This window comes from Miscanthus floridulus, chromosome 2 (assembly GCF_019320115.1).
Source record: "Miscanthus floridulus cultivar M001 chromosome 2, ASM1932011v1, whole genome shotgun sequence".
In the NCBI taxonomy this organism is placed as follows: domain Eukaryota; kingdom Viridiplantae; phylum Streptophyta; class Magnoliopsida; order Poales; family Poaceae; genus Miscanthus; species Miscanthus floridulus.
This window is the reverse complement of record NC_089581.1, coordinates 144,179,824-144,200,596: the sequence shown is the minus strand read 5'-3', so window position 1 is coordinate 144,200,596 and position 20,773 is coordinate 144,179,824. Positions and strand designations below refer to the sequence as shown.

The window sequence follows — 20,773 nt, the reverse complement described above, 5'->3', positions numbered from 1 at the left end:
AACCGCCCTTACAAATGAATTTGTAGGGACGGCCGTTGTTATCAGCCATCCCTACAAATGGCCCCAGCCGCCCCTACAATTTGTAGGGGCGACTCAATATCCAGCCGCCCCTACAAATTGATTTGTAGGGACGGCTCAACAATGAAGTACCTCTACAAATGGACGCCGAATATTAAAAAATAAGCACTAAAATTCAAATTTTGTAAACGACCTCAGATGAAGAAACAATCAAAATGAAAGTTGTAGATCTTGAAAAGTTACGAAACTTTGTAGTTGACAACTTTTTCAGTTAAGATCATTTACTACTTGAAAATATTGTTTGAAATTATTGTTCCCGTTTTGTTCTCTAATTCGGAGCCAATTCTTAGAACTGGTCTAATTTTCGCATACGAACTCCGATTTCGACGTTCCGTATATCAAAATCGATCAGAAAAAAATTCGAATTCGTCCATCCCCCGTTTTGTCGGGGTCGGAGAATTTTAAATTGGTCAAAAACTGGTCACAAGATCATTTTTTCGTGGTCACAAGCTTTTTGTCGATTTTGAGCACGTCTTCTAAAATTTCCACAGGCCACGTCTTTCACTTGTTTGAGCTCATATTTTCTGTGGTTACTTCTTTTGTGCTCCTAAATGAAGGAAAAATATAAAAAAATAAAAAGAAAAAGTCGAAATTTCCCAAAAAAAAACATCGACAGCCCAAAAATATAAAAAAAGAGAGGCGCAAAAGAGGAACCGTACCTAGAGGAGCACATAGAGAAGGCCAAACGTTATTTTGGAACACTAATTGATTTCAGATGAAAAAAATCATGAACATAGAAGTTGCAGAACTTATCAAGATCTACATGTTTTATTTTGGTCATTTCTTCATCCGATAAAGTAGTATTTACATCTCTCTTATAATTTCATAAACAATAAGAGGGATATGTAACATTTGTGAACAATGTTACTACCACTATGTCGGATGAATAAATGATCAAAATAGAAGTTGTAGATCTTGGAAAGTTATGAAACTCTATAGTTGACAACTTTTTAATTTGAAACCATCTTGTCAAGGAAAATTATGTTTGAATTTCTAAAATTTGAAATTTAAATTTTGTAAATGACCTCGGATGGAGAAACAACCAAAATAAAAGTTGTACATCTCGATAAGTTATGAAACTTTGTAGTTGACAACTTTTTGATTTGAAATTATCTTGTCAAGAAAAACTACGTTTGAATTTCCAAAAATTTGAAATTTGAATTTTTTAAACGACTTCGGATGGACAAACAGTAAAAATGAAAGTTGTAGATCTTGAAAAGTTATGAAACTTTGTACTTGATAACTTTCTCATTTAATACCATCTTGTCATGGAAAACTACGTTGGAATTTCTATTATTTGAAATTTAAATTTTATAAGTGACATCGGATGGAGAAACTACCAAAATAAAAGTTGTAGATCTCAAAAAGTTATAAAACTTTGTAGTTGACAACTTTTTTATTTGAATTAGTTTAGGGCCTCAAACAATCAATTTATGCTCAGTTTTGTATAATACATAGGGAATCAAAATGGATTGTGGACTTGTTGGTAGAGGAGATGGCGCGCGAGAGAGAGGTCGCCGGTTTGAATCTCGGCGGACGCAAAGTGTGCAAAAATCATGAAAAAATGCTGCAACCATAGAGTGAGGGTGTGTGTGGCTGCTGGTGGGGACCTCCTCGGTTAAAAAAAATTTGCTATTTTTTGCCCCTTTTTTCGTGGTTTCTGGAAATTGATTTGTAGAGACGGCTCAATATTCAGCTGCCCCTACAAATCGGATTTGTAGGGGCGGCTGATAACACCAGCCGTCCCTACAAATCGATTTGTAGGGGCGGCCTGGGAATCGCCCCTACAAATCAGTGATTTTTAGCCACCCTTTCATAGGGGCGGCTGGCAAAACCGTCCCTACAGAGGGTTACCAGCCGCCCCTAAAAACCTTTTTTCTACGTAGTGCGTGCAGCTCCCCCACGCCGCTGCAGACCTCGCGCCGCCATCGTCTTCCACTCTGCCGTCAACCTGGGGAGCAGAGGAGCCGCCGTTGGAGCTGTTGTGTCTCGCCGCCGCCCCTAGAGCCGCTGCAGTGAAGGAGGCTGTCTACGGGAGGGAATGGGGAACGGGGAGCGGCGGCCTGGGAGGGAAGACATGGGGAGCGGTGGCCTAGAGTGAAGTCGCGTCCCGCGCGTGTGACGGAGTCGGAGGAAGCGACGGGGTGAGGAAATGAGGATAAGAACTCAGAGGTGTGGAAGATTAGTTTTAAACCTAGGATTTCATCCAACAGCTGATATTCATCCAAAGAGGATCCAACGATTGGAAATAGCCGGGCCGCATCATGCCGGCCCAAAAACCATGTGTCCGGGCCGACACTACGGGCCGGTGAGGCGGCCCAGGCACGGGCACAAGGCAGGCCGTGCCACACCGGGTCAGTGCCGTGCTTTTTCGGACCGGGCCCGTGCTGGCCAAGCAGGCCTGGTCTATCTGAGAACACACACACACATATATATATATATATATATATATATATATATATATTTACCTAGACAAGCCCGGCCTGCTCCTCCGCCAGAAACCACGTCCACGTATACCGATATGTTTACTACCTTTGGATCATGTTAGTGGACCGCGGTGATTTCGTTTACTGGCTTCACAGAATCGGATTTTCCAATCAGCTGCCGTTCCTGCTACCTTGGTGCCCCGCTTCTTTCCGTTCCTTGTTTTACCTGCTCTGCAACCAGAATTACCTCGGCTTCTCACCCTCGGCTGCTCTTTCCTTTTTACTGCCTCGGCTTCTCCCCGATCGGTCTCCTCGCCATTCTCACCGCGACGCGCCCCGTCTGCTCCGCCGCGCCGCGATTTCCTCCGCAGCCCGCCGGCGCGTCGCCGCTTCCTGTGCTCGCGACTTCCTCTTCGTTGCGTCGCCGCCTTAGGCTGCTGCGTACCTTCCGCGCCGCCGCTTACTTTGGTGGTGGACGGCGCCGTGCTTCGTTCCCCCCCTCCTGGTACGCCAGCGCTGCCGGACTTGGTTGGGGGGGGGTGTGGAGAACCGGCGAGGTCATCGGAGGGGCCACCGGAGGAGCGGTGGGTCGTCGGGAGGGGGTACTCACCTCCCTGCAGGTGCCGCTCCATTCCAGCTAGCCGTCGGCCCGGTGTCCAGGTGGGTGCGGTCTGCTTTCCTCTTTCGCGGCTGTAGTTTCCTTTCCTCTGCGTTTGTATACGCCTCCATTGGGTTGCCGCGTTTTCTCCTCGCCGTGCCATTGGGGACACCTCGCTGCTGCTCATCCGTACCACCGTGGTGGGGGTCTTACTATTGTTCCTAGGTTTACAGTATAGGCTGCATGAACCCTACAATGTATGTCCTTATTTCTTCCTTATTTTCCCCCAACACATGCACCGTCAAACGATACCGGTGCTTCGGGTATGGCTGCTGTCGTCATCGTGGCCATCTCCCCTTCTTTCCATCCTGCTTGCACAGCCCACAATGAATGCATATATGCTAAATTGAAGCTGCCAATCAAAGAGTTCCCCAGTTCCAACCCTGTGCTCCACTGAATCTGCATTGTTCTTACTGCAGGAAGAAAATTAGTGCTGTTGCTGCTACTGCTGCATTGGGTCGTTCACTGTCTAAAATTAGCTTCTGTGCTTTCCACTTGCCGTTCCAATCGCTGTCAGGTAACAGTGAGTTTGTTTATGAACTGCACCTATCAACTGCACCTCTACTTGCAATCAGCAATTGTTATGGTCTACTCATCTGACATGCCTATGGGCTTCTCTGCCTACTTCATACACATTGAAAGCCAACTGATTGTTTTGTTAATTCATTGCCTGCAGTAAAATACTTGCCCAACCTCAAGGCCGTGCTCCACTGCACCATTGATCTGCGCCGTTCTGCCAGTCACAAGGTAGTTGTTGTTCTTGGTGCTCCTGCAATTTATGTATAGCTAGATTGTGTACAGGCTTGTGTACACTGTCAAGACAATTCACAGTATAAGAAGGTAAGAGATAAGTAGGAATTGGTTAAACCATCCTTCAATTTATGTATAGCTAGATTGTGTACAGGCTTGTGTACACTGTCAGCTATCAAGCTTGTCTACAAGCTTGGGTACGCTGTCAGGTATCACATGTGAGCGCTCCACGTAAACTTTCTTTCAAGAAATATAGTGACCTCATTTTTCACTTATCAAAAAATGCTTTCTAGAGCATACAGTTTAGTGTCGTTCAAGATGTAACAGAGCCAATGTACAGCCTATGAAACTGAAATAGAAAAAAAAGATAGAAGTATAGATTAGGTAGTTCCTTTGAGACAGAAAAAGAAGAACAAGTTTTTTATGGTTATGAGAGAAATAGAAGAAACAAGTTACAACTATAGTTGTTTCAGACAAAAAAAAACCAAAAAAAGGGAGTTCAAAACAAAAAGAGCTAAAAAAAAAGAAAAGAAGAGAGAACTAAGATGGTATGAAATCGGAATATAGGAGCAGACTGAAATAAACAGATTTGGAGAGAAAACAGAGAGAAGAATCTGAAAAATGAGAGAGGGAGAGGAGGTGACGTCTTGAACCAGGAGACTCCAATAGGTATTACGCTTAGAGAGAGTCTGAAAAGTAGTATAGGCGGGAGAATACATGGACAAGAATTATAGCAGCGATACATATCATAGTCTATTTGTTGATAAATAGCTAGGGGACTCTAATCCACAGCTACCTACAAAAAGAGACATAAGCGAGTCTTAGAAAAGAAGCAATAGGATAGTAATGCTATCATTAGGCGTCGTAGTTAGAAATAGGAAAAAGACTAGAAAACGAGGCGTGCTTTGATGCCTCGTCCTTTTAGTGTCGTTCCAGTATAGCCCGCGGTTATTGCCAATGTGGTTAGAAAAAGGGAATATCTCGCAGATGCATTCAGATTGTTTAGACAATTGACATTATAAGAAGGTAATAAATAAATAGGGATTGGTGAAACCATGCTTGAATTTATCTATAGCTACATTGTGTGCAAGCTTGTGTACACTGTCAACTATCAAGCTTGTGTACAAGCTTGGGTACGCTGTCAGCTATCACATGTGAGCGCTCCACGTAGGCTTTCGTTCAAAAAATATAGTGAGCTCATTTTTCACTTCTCAAAAACTGGTTTCTAGACCATACAATTTGATGTCATTCAAGATGTAACAGACCCAATGTACATTTACCACGTGATACAAATCAAGCCTTAATTGATATTAATTTGTCAAGAAACAGCCACCTGCAAGGCCTCCAAATTCTAAGTGACAGCTTTAATCTAAAACATCAGGATGTTCTACCAGTTACACTCGATGCCATCTACCCTAATGCGGCTTGTGTATATCTATTCTGCTAGATTTGCTTATAGATAGATCAGTTGATTTGCCTGATTTTGATGCCTTCGGCTCTAAACTTTTTGACGCAGGTTCGCATCGTTGTTCGCTCAGGGACAACGCCGCTGTTTGCTCCTACCTCGCCTGCTTCGCTGAACTCGACTGATTGCGTGCGTACGTTCTTGACTCCGTGCCACTTTATGCCTTCTACCCTAATGCGGCTTCTGTATATCTGTTCTGCTAGGTTTGCTTATAGATAGATCGGTTTATTTACGTGGTTCTCATGCCTTCGTCGCAAAACTCTTTGACGCAGGTTTGCATCATTGTTGTTCAGAGCTGTCATTGGTCGAACATTGCTGCCATTGTTGTTCCTGGTGCTCAATTGGATATCGACCTACCTGAGATACTCTGTGCTTGAACTATCTTCGCGTCCAGGTATTATATGCGTTGTTCAGTATATATGTTTCTTTGTTTTCTCATTGTTTGTGCTATGTTATGAAACTGATATTCCCTTGCTCTTCTGCCCTCTTTGCAAAATCGTTCAAAGGACGCGTACGGTTGTTGGAACAGTCCGAAGATCCATTGTTGTTTTTAGTTTGCAAAAAAAAAATGCAAAGTGATTTTTAAATTAACTTCTGTTTTTAAAAGGCCCTACATATTTGTACCTGGCAGACAGAGGCGGCAACCCAAAAAGTGTGCTCACATTTGGAGTGCTACTTTCGCTCCGTGTGTTAGATATGTTTTTTATCAAATTGTCCTACGTAGCTATGTTGCAAGAGGTTGCTCACCGGTGCTGCCTACCTTATGTATCCTATATACATGAAATGGTACAGGATGGGAAAGATATGTACGGTATAGAGGTCGATTTGGCCCCCGGTATGGTCCAGGGACCCTCAACAACACTCTTTTTCTGGGCTGAGCCTGCTGTGGATCCTGCCGTGGCCTACGAAGTTGCGGCATTGCAGGCTCTTATAGTTCTACAGGGGATTTATGGATTTGTTCTTCTTGATTATAGTGTCCATGCCCTTCAATTATATAGGGATCTAGCTCGCCATCTATTCTGCATTGCAAATAGAGGAGCTCAGCTTGCTAGATTGATCGTGGCAGCGCCCAGTCACGATGTTAGACCATTGTCGGCTGTTGCGGCGTTCGCGCACCAGTTGTTAGATGAACTCAGCGTGCTGTCGCCAGATTGAGTGTCAGCATGTTTGTAGACTTTCAATTTCTTCTCAGCCTTGATGTATTCTTTCCTGCTTTCATTGTACGCATCGCACCATTAAGTATAAGAAGTCTAAATAAAGTCACTTCAGTTACACCTCATTCAGCGTCGATCTGTTTATACATCCATATTGTACCTCTCATCTCCATGTAATTAGTTTGGATTCATTCCGCACTGTATGCTCCGCTCCCAGTTTGACTCTTTATAAACTCGTTTAGAATCTTATCGTTCTTCTACCACTCTGACTGCGTCAACAAAAACTTACTATACATCTGTATTTGTGCCTGTACCTGAACTTGCCTGTTTCATATACTAATGTTTTGCCTTCTCCATTACTCATGTCAAACATATTCGCTATATTACGCTCTTATAAAACCATGAATAGCAGCAACAAAATGCACGTAAATGAATGCCCTGCTTGTGTACTCTTTCCCTAGATTCTCCAGTTCATGTTAACAAAATCATGCGTATCATACTAGGTATATTAGACTGTTATAGAATCAAGTACAGCGCACACAAAAGCTGCATCAAGTCATGAATTATACCAATTCCCTGGTACTATCAGATTGTTTGTGCGCTGTTATTCTGGGTTAACCAATGTATGCTACAGTCCCATAATCACCGCATACTCTTTTTTCCAAATGCTTCTTCCAAAAAAAAAGGGTTCATTGTTTTAGATTCATGGTAAGACGCACAGCCTTCATCGTCTATGGAATATCAAACTGGTATGCCTGCTCAGCAAAAACGTATGTAGACTGTGCTCTATTTTTATTACATATCTACGATTTTAGTGACCGCTGCTATATTCAGTGGGCTCACTATTTCCCTGTACTGTGCTAGCTAACAGTGGCTACCTATATTACTCAGTGGATGCTTCGGTGGATATACGCGCCTCTGCTGCTGCCACAGCGAGGTTCCGCCGATCAACACCACGTATGTACCCTACTGTGTATAACCTCATGTGAGGCAAGAATGTTGTATAAAGCTTCATCTTACCTATTATGTCCTTCGACCAGGAAATAACTCGTCATATCCTATTCAAAGTACTGATCCAGCACAGTGTAGGCAGAAGAGGAGAAAGCTCCTAAAGCAGCATCGTCGTATTTGGGGAGGTACTGCAGCAGGCCCTACAGCAAATAGTAGTTTCGTGACTTAGCCCTACAATATGGTTCACTCCTATACCCTGTTTATAGGTGCAGCCTCAGCATATAGTGCTACCTTACAGTGTGCTCAGTTCGATGATGATTTCGTAGAGGCTCTTAAAGGTAATGGCCGTACATTTCTATGCTGCGTCTATCTTTTCCATCATCACCAACCCTACCTAAGGATGCTGACCTCATCTATGTTTAATTCTCTCTTACATATGCATAAACCAGTTTCTTATCCTGGAAGATCATACCATGGACCACCTGGCCAACAGTGTTCTAACTGCAAAGCCGTTTTCTGGAACGCTGAAAGTGTTGGTAAAGAGGCACGCACCTCTTCTGGATCACCTATTTACAACAAGTGCTGTAAAGGAGGCCGATTTGTTATTCCTCCGTTCCTTCCTAGGCCTGAACCCTTAGCATCTTTGGCAAGATTTGATGGAGGATCGGTCTCTAACAAGTTTATGAAGAATATAAGACGCTACAATTGTCTTTTTGCATTCTCCTCTATGGGAGCCAAGATAGATCGAACCATAAATGATGGCAGGGGGCCTCCGGTGTTTAAAATCTGTGGACAGATTCATCACCGCATCGGTTCTTTGATACCTCCACATGGTCGCCCTCCGAAATTTATTCAGCTATATGTGTATGATACATCCGCCGAGGTTGAGAACAGAATTGCCTCATTAGAAAGCGAAGACACAATAGCATCAGATCTAGATCCTACTATTGTACAATCTTTAGTTAATATGTTGGATGAACATAATTTGTTTGCAAAGCAGTTTAGAATGGCCAGGGACAGATTTGCAGGCAATGACACTGAAGATTTTGTCATTCGCATTGTTGGTCCAAAAAACGGAGATCCGCCTCAGTACAGTTTACCAGCTACAGATCAATTGGCCATGCTTGTGGTTGGTGATTTTAGCTGTGAAGAATTTGAGCGGGACATTATTGTGCAGAAACAGACAGGAGATCTAGATCAAATCTCTGCTTTGCATCCTGCTTTCATGGCGCTTCAGTATCCTCTATTGTTTCCATATGCTGAACGTGGTTGGCAGACAGGTGTTTTATACACTGGTGCCACTCAATCAGCAAAGAATGCTCATGTAAAGCTAACCATGCAAGATTACTACTGCTATATGTTCCACTATCGAAGAAATGAGCCCAATCCTTATTTATGTTATGGACCATTATCAACTCAGGCCAAGGTTGATGCCCGGGCCTGCGTCGATGAAAACAGGCTCAAATATATAATGGATCACCAGGCTGATATCAGAATGGAAAGTATTCAAGGAATCTGTGATGCTATTAGCAGAGGTTCCGAACAAGGAAGTGAGGTTGGTAAAATGACCGTATTACCGGCATCATATACAGGCGGTAGACGTTATATGATACAAAATTATCATGATGGTATAGCTATCTGCCGAGAATACGGTCCCCCTGATTTCTTCATTACATTTACATGTAATCCTAAATGGTTAGAGATTTATGAGGCTATCTTTGAGCCTGGACAGACACCAGCTGATAGGAATGATATAATTGTCCGAGTGTTCAACATCAAGTTAGAAGAACTTCTGCATGATATTAGATGTGGTAAACCCTTTGGACCTTCCAGCGCAGGTATAATCGTCTACGGACAGAAAAACCATTCTTTCTATCTACATCCATTTGTCAACTAGCTCTTCCAGATCCTAAATATGCCCTATTCAAATGCAGTGCTCCACACTGTAGAGTTCCAGAAACGCGGACTTCCACATGCGCACATAATCCTTTGGACTTCAAGAGATACATCTGATCCGACTTCTGCGATGATAGACAAATATGTATCTGCAGAAGTGCCTGATCCAAAAAATGATCCACTAGGCTATGCTCTTGTTGCAGAGCACATGACACATGGACCCTGCGGTCAAACCAATCCTAGATGTCCATGCATGAAGAACAATAAGTGTTCCAAGCATTTTCCCAAACCATACCAGCCTGCAACTACAGTTAGTTCTATTGGCTTTGCTGTGTACAAGAGACCTGAGAACAATCTCTTTGTTTGCAAAGGACGCCTCCAAATGGATAACAGATGGGTTGTTCCATATAACATGTTCCTCCTTAAAAAATATCAGGCACACATCAATGTTGAGTGGTGCAATAAAACTACATTCATCAAGTACCTCTTCAAGTATGTAACCAAAGGAGCTGATTGTAGCAAGGCCTATCTACAACGAGTCAAGAGAGCCCAGCAGGCGCCGTATGATGATGAAACGAAGACTATAAATGAGATAAAAGAATATCTTGACTGTAGATATATCTGTGAGCAGGATGCATGTTGGAGAATGTTTGGATATGATATTCATAGACACTATCCAGCAGTAGAAAGAATGCCTGTACATCTTCCAAACGAGAATTTCATAACTTTTAGTGCTAGAGCAAAGATGGATAGATTAGTGTCTACCGAGTTTTTAAAAAGAACAATGTTAACTCAGTGGTTTGTCTGCAACGAGCTTTTTCCTGAAGCTAGAGCATTGACCTATCCTGAGTTTCCTTCCAAATGGATATGGGATCAAAGAGATAGAAGGTGGACAAAGCGGAAACAGCAGCATGGTAAGATAGGCCGTCTTCACTATGTACACCCATCAGCTGGAGATCGCTACTATCTTCGCATGTTGCTGCTAACAGTTAAGGGTGCAACAAGCTATGACCATCTCAGATTCCACAACCGAACATATCATCGTACATTCAAAGAGGCGTGCATGTCGCACGGCCTTCTTGGTGATGATCAGGAATGGTACAACGCTTTCGATGAAGCAGCAGCTTGGGCTACTTCACCACAGCTTCGTAGCTTATTTGTCACAATGATACTTTTCTGTGAAGTTGGTGATGAAAACACTTTCTTCGAAAAAATTTGGCACCATCTAGCCGACGATATCATCTACCAGTACAGAGATATGATTGGTGATCCTAATTATGTGTTAGCTGATTCAGTAGCTAGGGATTACCTTCTGGATGAGCTTTCCACTCTTTTTTCTCAGAGTGGTAGGAACATAGCTGAGTTCAGCTTACCTCCAAAGACACATGCTGACTATCCTGCTCAAAACAATCGCCTTGTCGAAGAAGAGCTATCGTATCCTGCTGATCCATTGATTGACATGAACAGTCCAGCTGCTTTCCTTAATGAAGATCAAAGAAATGCCTTCTATAAAATAGTCCGCAGAGTGCAACAGAATGAGCCCGGTTTTTTTTTTTGTTTCAGGATATGGGGGAACTGGTAAAACATATTTATGGAATCGAATAGTAAACTATCTCAGAGGACAAAAAAAAATTGTTCTTACTGTGGCATCGTCCGGAGTAGCGGCGCTGCTCTTGCCAGGGGGACGGACTGCTCATTCAAGATTCAGAATACCTTGTGAAGTAGAGGATGATATGATCTGTGATGTTAGCAGGGGCACCATGCTTTCAGAGCTTATTGAACTTACAAGCCTTATTATTTGGGACGAAGCCCTTATGGCTAATAGAAAATGTTTTGAAGCATTAGACCGCACACTACGTGACATAGAAAGAGTAAAAAAACCTGACGCTGCAAATATTCCGTTTGGTGGTAAGGTGGTCGTGCTGGGAGGGGACCTCAGGCAGATCTTACCTGTAGTTGAAGGAGGTACAAAACAAGACGTCATCAGTGCTGCTATAATCACCTCACGCTTGTGGGCTCATGTAGAGGTGCTCAGCTTAAATCAGAACATGCGATTGGTGTGTTCGCCAAATGATGCTCGCCAACAGCAGGAGGTCGCCCTGTTCAGCAGATGGATATTAGATATTGGCGAAGGTAAAACACCCTCCTTTTCAAAGGATGGAGAAGATGAAACAAGCTGGATTACAATACCTGAAGAACTGCTCATAGTGCCTGGTGAGGATAAACTTGCAGCCATTGTACAGTCAGTATATCCTAACTTTGAAACCAGGTACAGAGACCCTCTGTACCTTTCTCAAAGGGCCATACTAGCTCCAACAAATGAACTCGCATATACAATAAATCAGTACATGGTTCCCTTAGTTCACGGCAGAGAAAAAGAATACCTCAGTTCGGATACTATCGCCAAAGCCACTGCTCAACATGAAGCATATGATCTTCTATATCCTATTGAGTTCCTTAACTCAATTAATGGTAATAACTTCCCACAGCATCGAATTGTACTCAAACAAGGAGTTCCTATAATGCTGTTGCGTAATCTCAATCAAAGAGCAGGCCTTTGCAATGGTACAAGGCTGACTGTAACCTCTATAGGAGAATGGACAATTGAGGCCAAAATTATGAATGGCCGCCATGCAAATCAAACATTTGCAATTCCACGAATTACTCTGTCTCTCAAAAGTAACAAGTGGCCATTTGTTCTACAGCGACGCCAATATCCTATAAGAGTTTGCTATGCCATGACAATCAATAAAAGTCAGGGACAAACATTATCAACTGTTGGCATCTACCTCAAAAAACCAGTCTTCACACATGGTCAGCTCTATGTAGCTGTTTCGCGAGTAACGACAAAACAAGGTCTCAGAATCTACATAGAAGATGATGATGGCAATCCTTCCAGTGAGACAAGAAACATTGTATACAAGGAAGTTCTTCAGCATCTACCTTAGCTACTAAATGCACAGTCATTCTATACTTACTTCGTACCTAAAATGGCCTTCATGCCTACGTCTCATCAGTATCCCCACATTTGGTCCTACTAATATTTACCGGTATAGTCTTATGTAGTACACAAATGAGGCTATAGGTCACTGTACATGTATGTATTTGCTTTGGAAAACCATGCCTATGTGCTTTGGCTTAATCAGCACTGACCATATGCATCGGTGTGTAGTAGCACCATGCAGTTGTACCTTTCTATGTAAACACCAGCGAAAAAAAACTAACTTTTGGTGCTCATGATTTGCATCCCTGGCTCTACATCTTGCACCACTGTGCCTCAGTGCATCTGGTTTCTCCTCACAATATGTGTACACATAAATAGCTTTATAAATTGCTGCTCTTTGTGTGTCAGATCCATCATGCAGGAACCAGTCTTTCTAGACAAGCTAGAAAAAGGACGCCATTCACATGGCATTGTTGTTCGAGTCGTGAGGAAGTGGATTCACTACGAAAACAATGGACAGGGTCCACCTCAATACATTGGGATGGTTGTGGCGGACGCAAAGGTACTGATACTGATTCTTTACAAAATAAAGCAATACTATCTTTGTGTTAAACACAGCAATCACATTTTTACAATCATCAGAAACAGTGGCTCCTACACATTGACATGCAATCTAATCAGCTTAGTACCTACAATGACAGGGAAATGCCATATATGCTGAAATTTCAGATGACCTCATCGATGGCAAAGCATATCTTTTCAATGTTGGCAAAGTTTATATTGTTAAGAAATTCGTCGTCCAAAATGCCAAAAAAAGCTACAGACCAGTTGACAAGAACCTCATGATAGATATTACAGACTACACAACAGTTGAGCTTGTTCGGAATCCTCCACACTCAATTCCAGAGTACGTTTACAGAATCACTCCATTACGAGCCGTTAGACCAGCGCGGGTCGTATTCAACCTGACAGGTGACCTATTTGATCAATTATCGTTTCTACATAGATTTATCTTAGACATACTATATAGATCTGCTAACTAATAAAGTTGCATCAATCTTTTTACCAGATGTCCTTGGATATCTCATTAGGTATGAAGCAGCTCACACATTTGTTCCTAAGAACATGGAAAAGGCTAAAACACTAAGAGAAATCTACATTAAAGATTTAAGGTATATATCGCCTACCGTACAATAACTTAGATAACATTGCTTCTATCCTATTGCCTGATAGTCGACTTTGATGCAGCGAAAATACTATGAAGATTACCCTATGGGGTGAACATGCCACAAATTTTAGTATCGACAGCATATACGATGCTGCAGCTGGTAATCTTATTGTTTGCCTTGTCGTTGGTTGTATACCGCGTGAAGATTTCAAAAACAATGGTACAGCCTTCTTTTCAAGATTGGTCTCAACATTTCTGAATATATTTACATATACATTGAAGACTAGCATAGCTTTAAAATACATGAACTACAAACCATTTTATTCCTTGCTGCTGCAGATCAAACATGCCTAACTGGAAGCTCAGCTTGCACTTACTATTTCAACCCTACCATTCCAGATGCCTGTGCTTATCACTCCAGGTATAGCCAAATGGACATCAGGCCAAATAGAAAAAAACAATAAAAATGCCTGAGCGCTTGTACTAATATGCTTTCTATCATCAGGTTCAAAGATACACCAGTCTACATCGAACAACCTGCACCAGAAGAAGAGGCACTTCCACTTTCGGTCCAAGACATTCAGCTACCAGAAAGAACTATAGCTGACCTGAACCATATTGATCCCTTTGATGACATGGTAAGTAAACAACAAAAGCCTATAAACTCGTCCTCCTAAAAAGCACCCTGTTACAGATATTCCAGCCAAATTTGGTGGCTCTTTCAGCAATGCCATATGAGCTTTCTTGTTCAAGTCTGTAAAAAAAACAGAAACTATTAGAGTATAAAAACTCCTGAATTACTTGCTGCCGTGCAGGAAAGAGGACCGTACAAAGTTGCAGTAACAATTGTGTCTATCACAAACACTACTAACTGGTGGTACATGTCTTGCAAGCCATGCAAAAAAAGAGCTGATCAGCAGCTAGATGGTACCTACAGATGCCCAAAGTGTGGAGGCACAACAACAGTTCCTAGGTAGCTTTTCAGTATTTTTTTCCCATTTCCAGTCCGTAAATTAACTGAATATTTTCCAACCTATCTACACCTTTCGTTATTTATAACTTCTACAGGTACCTATTATCATTTATTGCAAAAGATAACACAGATGAAGCACGCTTCTTTGCATATGATGATGAAGCAACCAAAATAATTCAAAAAGAGTGCCAGGCATTAGTGAACCCATTGCATATAAAAGAAGGATTGCCTCAGGCAATGAACAACATACTTAACAAGACATATGTGTTATCGGTTGATCTTACTGACGAATCGTGCAAAAGTATGAAAAAAAGGCAATACCAGGTCAAAGCAGTTTTAGACAGCCCACCGAAACGCCCTCCGCTGCAGGTCATGGCAACATCTCAGTATCACCCGCCTCACACAACAAGCCCAACACCAATCGTTGAGAGTCCAGAACATTCAGCAGATCTGCTTCTGATTGAGGCCGCTGAACAATCGGTAAGCAAATTTTACAGCTTCTTTAGCAAAACCATTCCAGCTGATCTACCTGTACTCCACTAACCAACTTTTTCGTCTTACAGACTCCAGCACATGATAGCGAGCTAGAACATGAAGCCTCCAAACATGATGTCGACAGGTACATAATAGTCCTCCATTCTACACTTAAACTCCGCAGTAGATAGAGACATGTATACTGGTTACAAGCAATATACATAATCAGTAAACAATCCCAATTTATGTAAGGTCACCAACAACACGGACAGGTGCTCGCAAGAAGCTCTTCGGCGACACTGATTCGGCCGAAGCTACAGACACACAGCAAGATCAGCGTGCCAAACAACCACGTCCATCCTCCTCAGAATCAAAATCAAAGAAGTATGCTTTAAAGAAATTTAACCTAGCATCTTTTTATGTCCGAACATCTGTACAGACAAACTCTAAACATAGATACCGAGTATAGTGCTAACTGGTTTTTTCCCAGGCAAAAAAAAAAACCAGCAGACGATGCAGAGAACCACTCGCTGGAGTAAGCCAACATCTACTTCTATGTGCTATTTGTCATGTCTGTGACAAAGAAGATGATTGTCGACATATAACAAGCTTTTGCGTCCCAAAAAAGACTGCTGTTCAAAGAAGTCAAACCTATATGTAAATTATCGAACTACAATGCATCGAACTCTGTGCTGCATGCATCAGCCTATGATGCATCAGCTTCTATGTACTATTTGCCATTTCTGTAATGTAGACATAGCTATGGGAACCACGTACTATGAATGTATCAGCTCGAACTGTCGCTGTGAAATCTTGATGTTCCAGTTGTATATGAAACTATATTATCCTTTTGTAAATCCTAGATAAGTTATGCTAAAATGTTATCAGACAACTGTCGCAGCTCTATTTTCTTACCAGTACCATGATCCACAGAGAATTAAAACCTCGCAAATTTCCTAAAAATATATCTATGTTACAAAATAAACCATAAAAACCAGCAGGTACCGACAATAAAAAACGGTTTCCACATATACATTCAAAAGCAATTCCTACGGGCGCGCGAATGCGCGCGCCACCATACTAGTATATATATATAGCGGAGCATCGTCGTCGCCGTTTCAAGTCTAACTGCTGCATGCTCCGAGTTACAGTACAATCGCGCTATTCGCGCATGCCAATGCAGGGTTCAGGAAGGACGTTGCTTTAACCGCGTGCTGCGGCGACGGCGGGCCCCACAACTCCGGCAAGCTCATCGCCTGCAACGCCACGTCGATTCTCTGCCCTGACCCGTCCAGGCACATCTCACTGAAGCTGCCTACCAGTTCGTGGCGCGTGGCGTCCTGGACGGACCATACGCTGCACCATCCTCCATACGCTCAAAATGCAGACGCTAAATTAATTTAATTACCCCTTGGTTCTCGCATTCAAAACACACGCATATATAGCGGGGTATACTTGAGAAGTACTTAGCTATATGCTTGCTCTACATACTATGAAAATTAGTTTGATTTTATCGAGGGTGGCTGCTATATATAATGTACTAATATAATTATGCGCATGCAGTTGCAAACTTGGTAATCATACCCAGTTGCAAATTGCAACTCGCGTGTCGCGCGCGGAAGAGTTGTTCCTTACTTGACAATATACAAGTACCAAGCCCGCGCGGCACACGACAGTTCCTCCATCAGTTCTGTTCGTCAATATACTGTTAGGGAAGGCGGTGCACTACTCGCTAGTATATACAAAATGGCACGTAAAAATATAATCACTTAGTTGCAGATGATGATCATAACTCGAAATGGTACAGACCTTATAATTCAAATCTCTTAGAGTAGAGTTCTCAGGATAAGATTTTTTTAATCTATTGAGTGAGCCAGCTATAGGTCGACTGTGTAGATCTACTCATATGGAGTCCAACAAAGTTAGATTTTCTATTTTATGATTTCTCTGTGATTTACTATGATTTTTCAAAGATTCAGCCGAAATAAATAAATAAAAAAAGAAAAATACAAACCGCCTTCAAAACTGCTTATAACACGGCCAGTGAGGTAAGATGAACGATTTTAAAAGTTGAGGGAGGTATTTTGCTCAGTTTTGGAGTTCAGGGAGAAAAAACGGACTTTCACAAAAGTTGAGGATTTAATGTGAACTTTTTCCGGGTATAAAATGCATTAGGTACCGAGGTTTTTCTCTCAGAATTATCATCACTATTTGTCTATTTGGGCCGATCCTCCTGTAGGTCAGCCCAATGCGTCTAGGGAAGCCCAGCTACCGACTACCAACAGGCCGAAAGCAGCTTTGTACGCCGAGTGAATAATACGATGTTCTTGGGCTCATATGTGGCATCAGCCCACAGGTTCTAATTCGTCCCCCAGCATTCGGCCTGCTAGCGCAACGTTCTACTTCATCACACACAGCCTTCTTTCGCAGCTAGCTTGTTCATTCACATTTCACAGGTAGAGGCAGCACGACTCTTCAACACTCTGATGCAATTGCAAGGAGAGAGCACACGACAAGAGGCAGCAGCCTATCTAGGCATGCACACCCAAGTCACCAAACAAGAAAGCTTTTGCTCTAAAGTTGGAATCGCTTTTGTTCGTTCTTGTTCATGGTGTGCGATCGATACAGATGGCGATGTTGCTGCTCGGAGGAGGACATGAATGTAGTGCACTTTATAGATGTAGCATAGTAGGATGCATATGGGAGAGGCAATAAAGGTATAATGGATGGGTGATGACAAAGCCAGAAAGGTACCTTTTAGACACCGTCTCTACTAGCGCTACATATATATCCTTAGCCGCGAAGGTAGCTATGGATTATGGAGCATGCATAGTTAATTTGTTCTTAATTAGTCTCGATTCCTTTCGAGGATGTATTAGCAGTTTGCTCGGCATGTTCATGTTTTTGCACTCCACAACAATCTGAGGTAGATGTAGATGATGAGAGTCGCCATCCAAAAGCTAGCTATTTAATACAAAGGGCTAAAAACCAGTGCCCTGGGCTGATAAGCCATGACTGAAAGTATTGTTGACTGATTTGTTGTGAGAGAAAAATTATGTTCGTTGGCTGAAAAAATACAGCTTATAATCCAAACGAACGTACAGGGCGTAGTATGGGACCGGTCTTGTTATTAGCCGCATGCATGCATGCATGCATAATCCTATAGATAGACAATACTATGCTGATGGAGATCAGAGGCGAGAAAGGAGATGTGTTGTCAGATCTTCTAGTAGCCATTAACGCTTCTCGTCATGCATTACTGTATTTTAATTAGCTTGCAACAAGGAGATATGTGCTACAATAGCTAGCGAGATATTTAGATGCAGAGAATATCCATCTCATCATGCTTGTGAGGTCGAGCTCTAGTTAAGGGAATGAATTATTGGAACAATGTTTCGATGGCCGGCCATTACTAGTGAGTAGTGAGTACTAGCTAGCTAGCTGCTAGTGACCACACTGACGACGTGTACAAGTTGCAACTTGCAACTGCGGCGGCGGTCCAACCAACCAAACCAATAAATCCCTCATATATACAGATGGATCAAAACACTCGATCTTGGTCTTGCTCTTGTCATGTGGTATATACATACTATTCCATGAAGGAAACAAAAAAAAAGCGCAGCAACAGAATTATTATATATAGACCCTGTTCGCTGATTTGTTTGTGAGAGAAAAACATCGTTTTTTCACTGAAAAAATATGGCTCAGAAGACAAGCGAAACGAGACGATGAGTTTAACGATACAGTATCTCATATCTCCGATGGAGCTGAGACGACCCCCACATTTAATCAAATGCATATTGCACAGAGTGAAAGGCATCATTCTGGTTGGTGGCCGGCGAAAGCAAAAGGCAGCGCCACCTTACCAGCCACAGCAACTAACTGGCCGGGCCCGGGGGCTCACTCACTCACTAGGAGCCTGACGAGCGAGCTGAGTAGTGACATGAGGTCAAAGTGGGTCACTACCCTCCCTCCCCCTCCTCTCGGCTCCAACGAACGACAAGAAGATTTAGACAGTGAGGGTAAAACAAAACAAAAAAAAAACAGCTCCAGCGGCGCCCCTCCCCGGCGCGGGTGCAGCTCCCGGCGGCGCCCCTGCTCGGCTCCCGTGCAGCTTCCGGCGCGCCCCTGCCCTGCTAGCTCTGCTCCATGGGAAGAAGAAAGCTGATAGAGGATGACATGTGGCTATCAAGATTAATTTGGGGGGTTAGTTTTAGGTAGCTCTGTTGGAGCAAAAAATAAAATATAGGTAGTATGAAAATTGATACCTACCTAAATAAAGAAGCACGGAGTGTATTTTAGATAGTATTACTGAAAATAAGCATGCATGCATGCTGATGCTGGTCTATTGGTCTTATTATTAGAGCGGTTGCCTGTCAGGCATCAGGCAGCTGCCGATCGATCGAGCGCCTCCAGGGTAGGTGTGGTGAGTGGTCAGGGCTGAGGAGGACGAACCGGCCGGAAAGGGAGCACTCGATCGATCGAGCTTTGCCGACGCCGTTTTGCATGCACTTGGCAGTACACGTCCTCCTCGATCGGTCCTCCATCGGGCCCCTTGCCGACTATATATGCATCACGAAATGGCCTCAGTCTCTCGTACTGATGATGACGTTTAATCCCCCCACATCCGTGATCCACCTCATCTCTTATTCGCTAGCTGTCACCTTTGAACATCACACGCACTCTTTATTTGTCACGCTGCGATCAAGCTACAGCGACACAAGGATCACATCTCCATCATCGCTTCTCGTTCCTCGACTGTGCAGTGACGTAACGCACAGTTCAATACTTAATCAAATAATTAAGCGTCTTGTCGCCAATACTTTGAGCCTTTTGAGATTGAGACCTAATAACTATGAATTTCTCCTCCTCTTTATTTCACTTCACGACATTGCCTCTATTGTTTTCGAAATGCTTGTACGACCATCGCCCCTGGTTTGTTGTAGGAGTAAACTTTATTTATAGCACGACAGGGGATCTGGGGATGGTAAAAGTTCCTTGACAAAAAAAAAGGTAGGGATGACAATGACAGACAATAAGCGTAGTGGTAAAAGGAGGATGAGCACATAATTAGCTAGACAACAAAATGAGGGCAAGCATGCAAGTATCCCAATGCTTATATATTAGGGTGGCTATTTGAAGAAACAGAATTGTTCACACGCTGTTTTTGCCCTCAGTTTGTAGACAGGTACACTTGCCTTATGGCTACCTCGATCATCTCGTACTGAAAAATCTTCTGAATGAAATACGTGCTATGCATATTCTCAAAAAAAAATCTCATACTAAAAAATAGGAATGTAATCAGGTTTGCTCACAAAGCTGCCAAATAGTATATTCGGTAAACAGTCTTTTTTTTAAAGGGTTCTGTGCATGTAACCTACTTGAAAATGGAAAATAGCTAGCTTTTGCGGTCATACTTAACAATAAATGAGTAGTTTTGCAAAAATAAACGAAAAAACAAATACAGTTTACTTTTGTCCTACATTCAACGGAAATTTAAAACAAAGGCTAAGGTCCTGTTCGCTTGAGCTACTTTTCAGCCATTGAAGTGTGTTTTCCTCTAACAATATTTCAGCATAAGCATCAGCATATGCCAAATTTTAACATAAGCGAACAGGGCCTAAAACATCAAGGGTCCAATTTTTGATTTGGGTGTTTGGCGATTGATGAATACATGTGGCTACTACTAATGTGTGTTTTGCAAGATTTAAATTACATTGAGCCCACATGGATGTTCTTGGCCCCAGAGGCGTTTTTTATGGGCGAAAGAACTTTTGCAAAGTTTAAGGACACTATAGGGTTCAAGTAAGTGAATACTTGGTGTTTGGAAGCACTT

The 20,773-nt window shown here is 42.6% G+C and overlaps 2 protein-coding genes and 2 long non-coding RNA genes across 4 annotated transcripts; all 4 read left to right on the top strand.

The window, feature by feature from the left end:
- Positions 1 to 3,029: 3,029 nt before the first annotated feature.
- Positions 3,030 to 3,936, top strand: LOC136531791 (uncharacterized). Its single transcript, XR_010778097.1, has 3 exons — positions 3,030 to 3,164; positions 3,582 to 3,679; positions 3,839 to 3,936. It is a non-coding gene; the product is annotated as an uncharacterized lncRNA (long non-coding RNA).
- A 3,459-nt stretch (positions 3,937 to 7,395) lies between these two features.
- LOC136531797 (uncharacterized) lies at positions 7,396 to 13,121 on the top strand. The gene is made up of 5 exons (XR_010778098.1): positions 7,396 to 7,488; positions 7,572 to 7,667; positions 7,749 to 7,820; positions 12,731 to 12,884; positions 13,024 to 13,121. It is a non-coding gene; the product is annotated as an uncharacterized lncRNA (long non-coding RNA).
- Positions 13,122 to 13,137: 16 nt separating this feature from the next.
- Positions 13,138 to 14,803, top strand: LOC136537203 (uncharacterized). The gene is made up of 8 exons (XM_066529251.1): positions 13,138 to 13,294; positions 13,392 to 13,494; positions 13,571 to 13,710; positions 13,830 to 13,911; positions 13,996 to 14,128; positions 14,306 to 14,463; positions 14,559 to 14,697; positions 14,798 to 14,803. The coding sequence occupies exons 1-8, from the start codon at positions 13,165 to 13,167 to the stop codon at positions 14,801 to 14,803; spliced, it is 891 nt and encodes a 296-aa protein (XP_066385348.1). The 5' UTR covers positions 13,138 to 13,164.
- A 12-nt stretch (positions 14,804 to 14,815) lies between these two features.
- LOC136531783 (uncharacterized) lies at positions 14,816 to 15,726 on the top strand. Its single transcript, XM_066524430.1, has 4 exons — positions 14,816 to 14,943; positions 15,027 to 15,082; positions 15,190 to 15,321; positions 15,428 to 15,726. Exons 1-4 carry the CDS (start codon positions 14,836 to 14,838, stop codon positions 15,474 to 15,476), a joined length of 345 nt encoding a protein of 114 aa, XP_066380527.1. The 5' UTR covers positions 14,816 to 14,835; the 3' UTR covers positions 15,477 to 15,726.
- Positions 15,727 to 20,773: the final 5,047 nt, after the last annotated feature.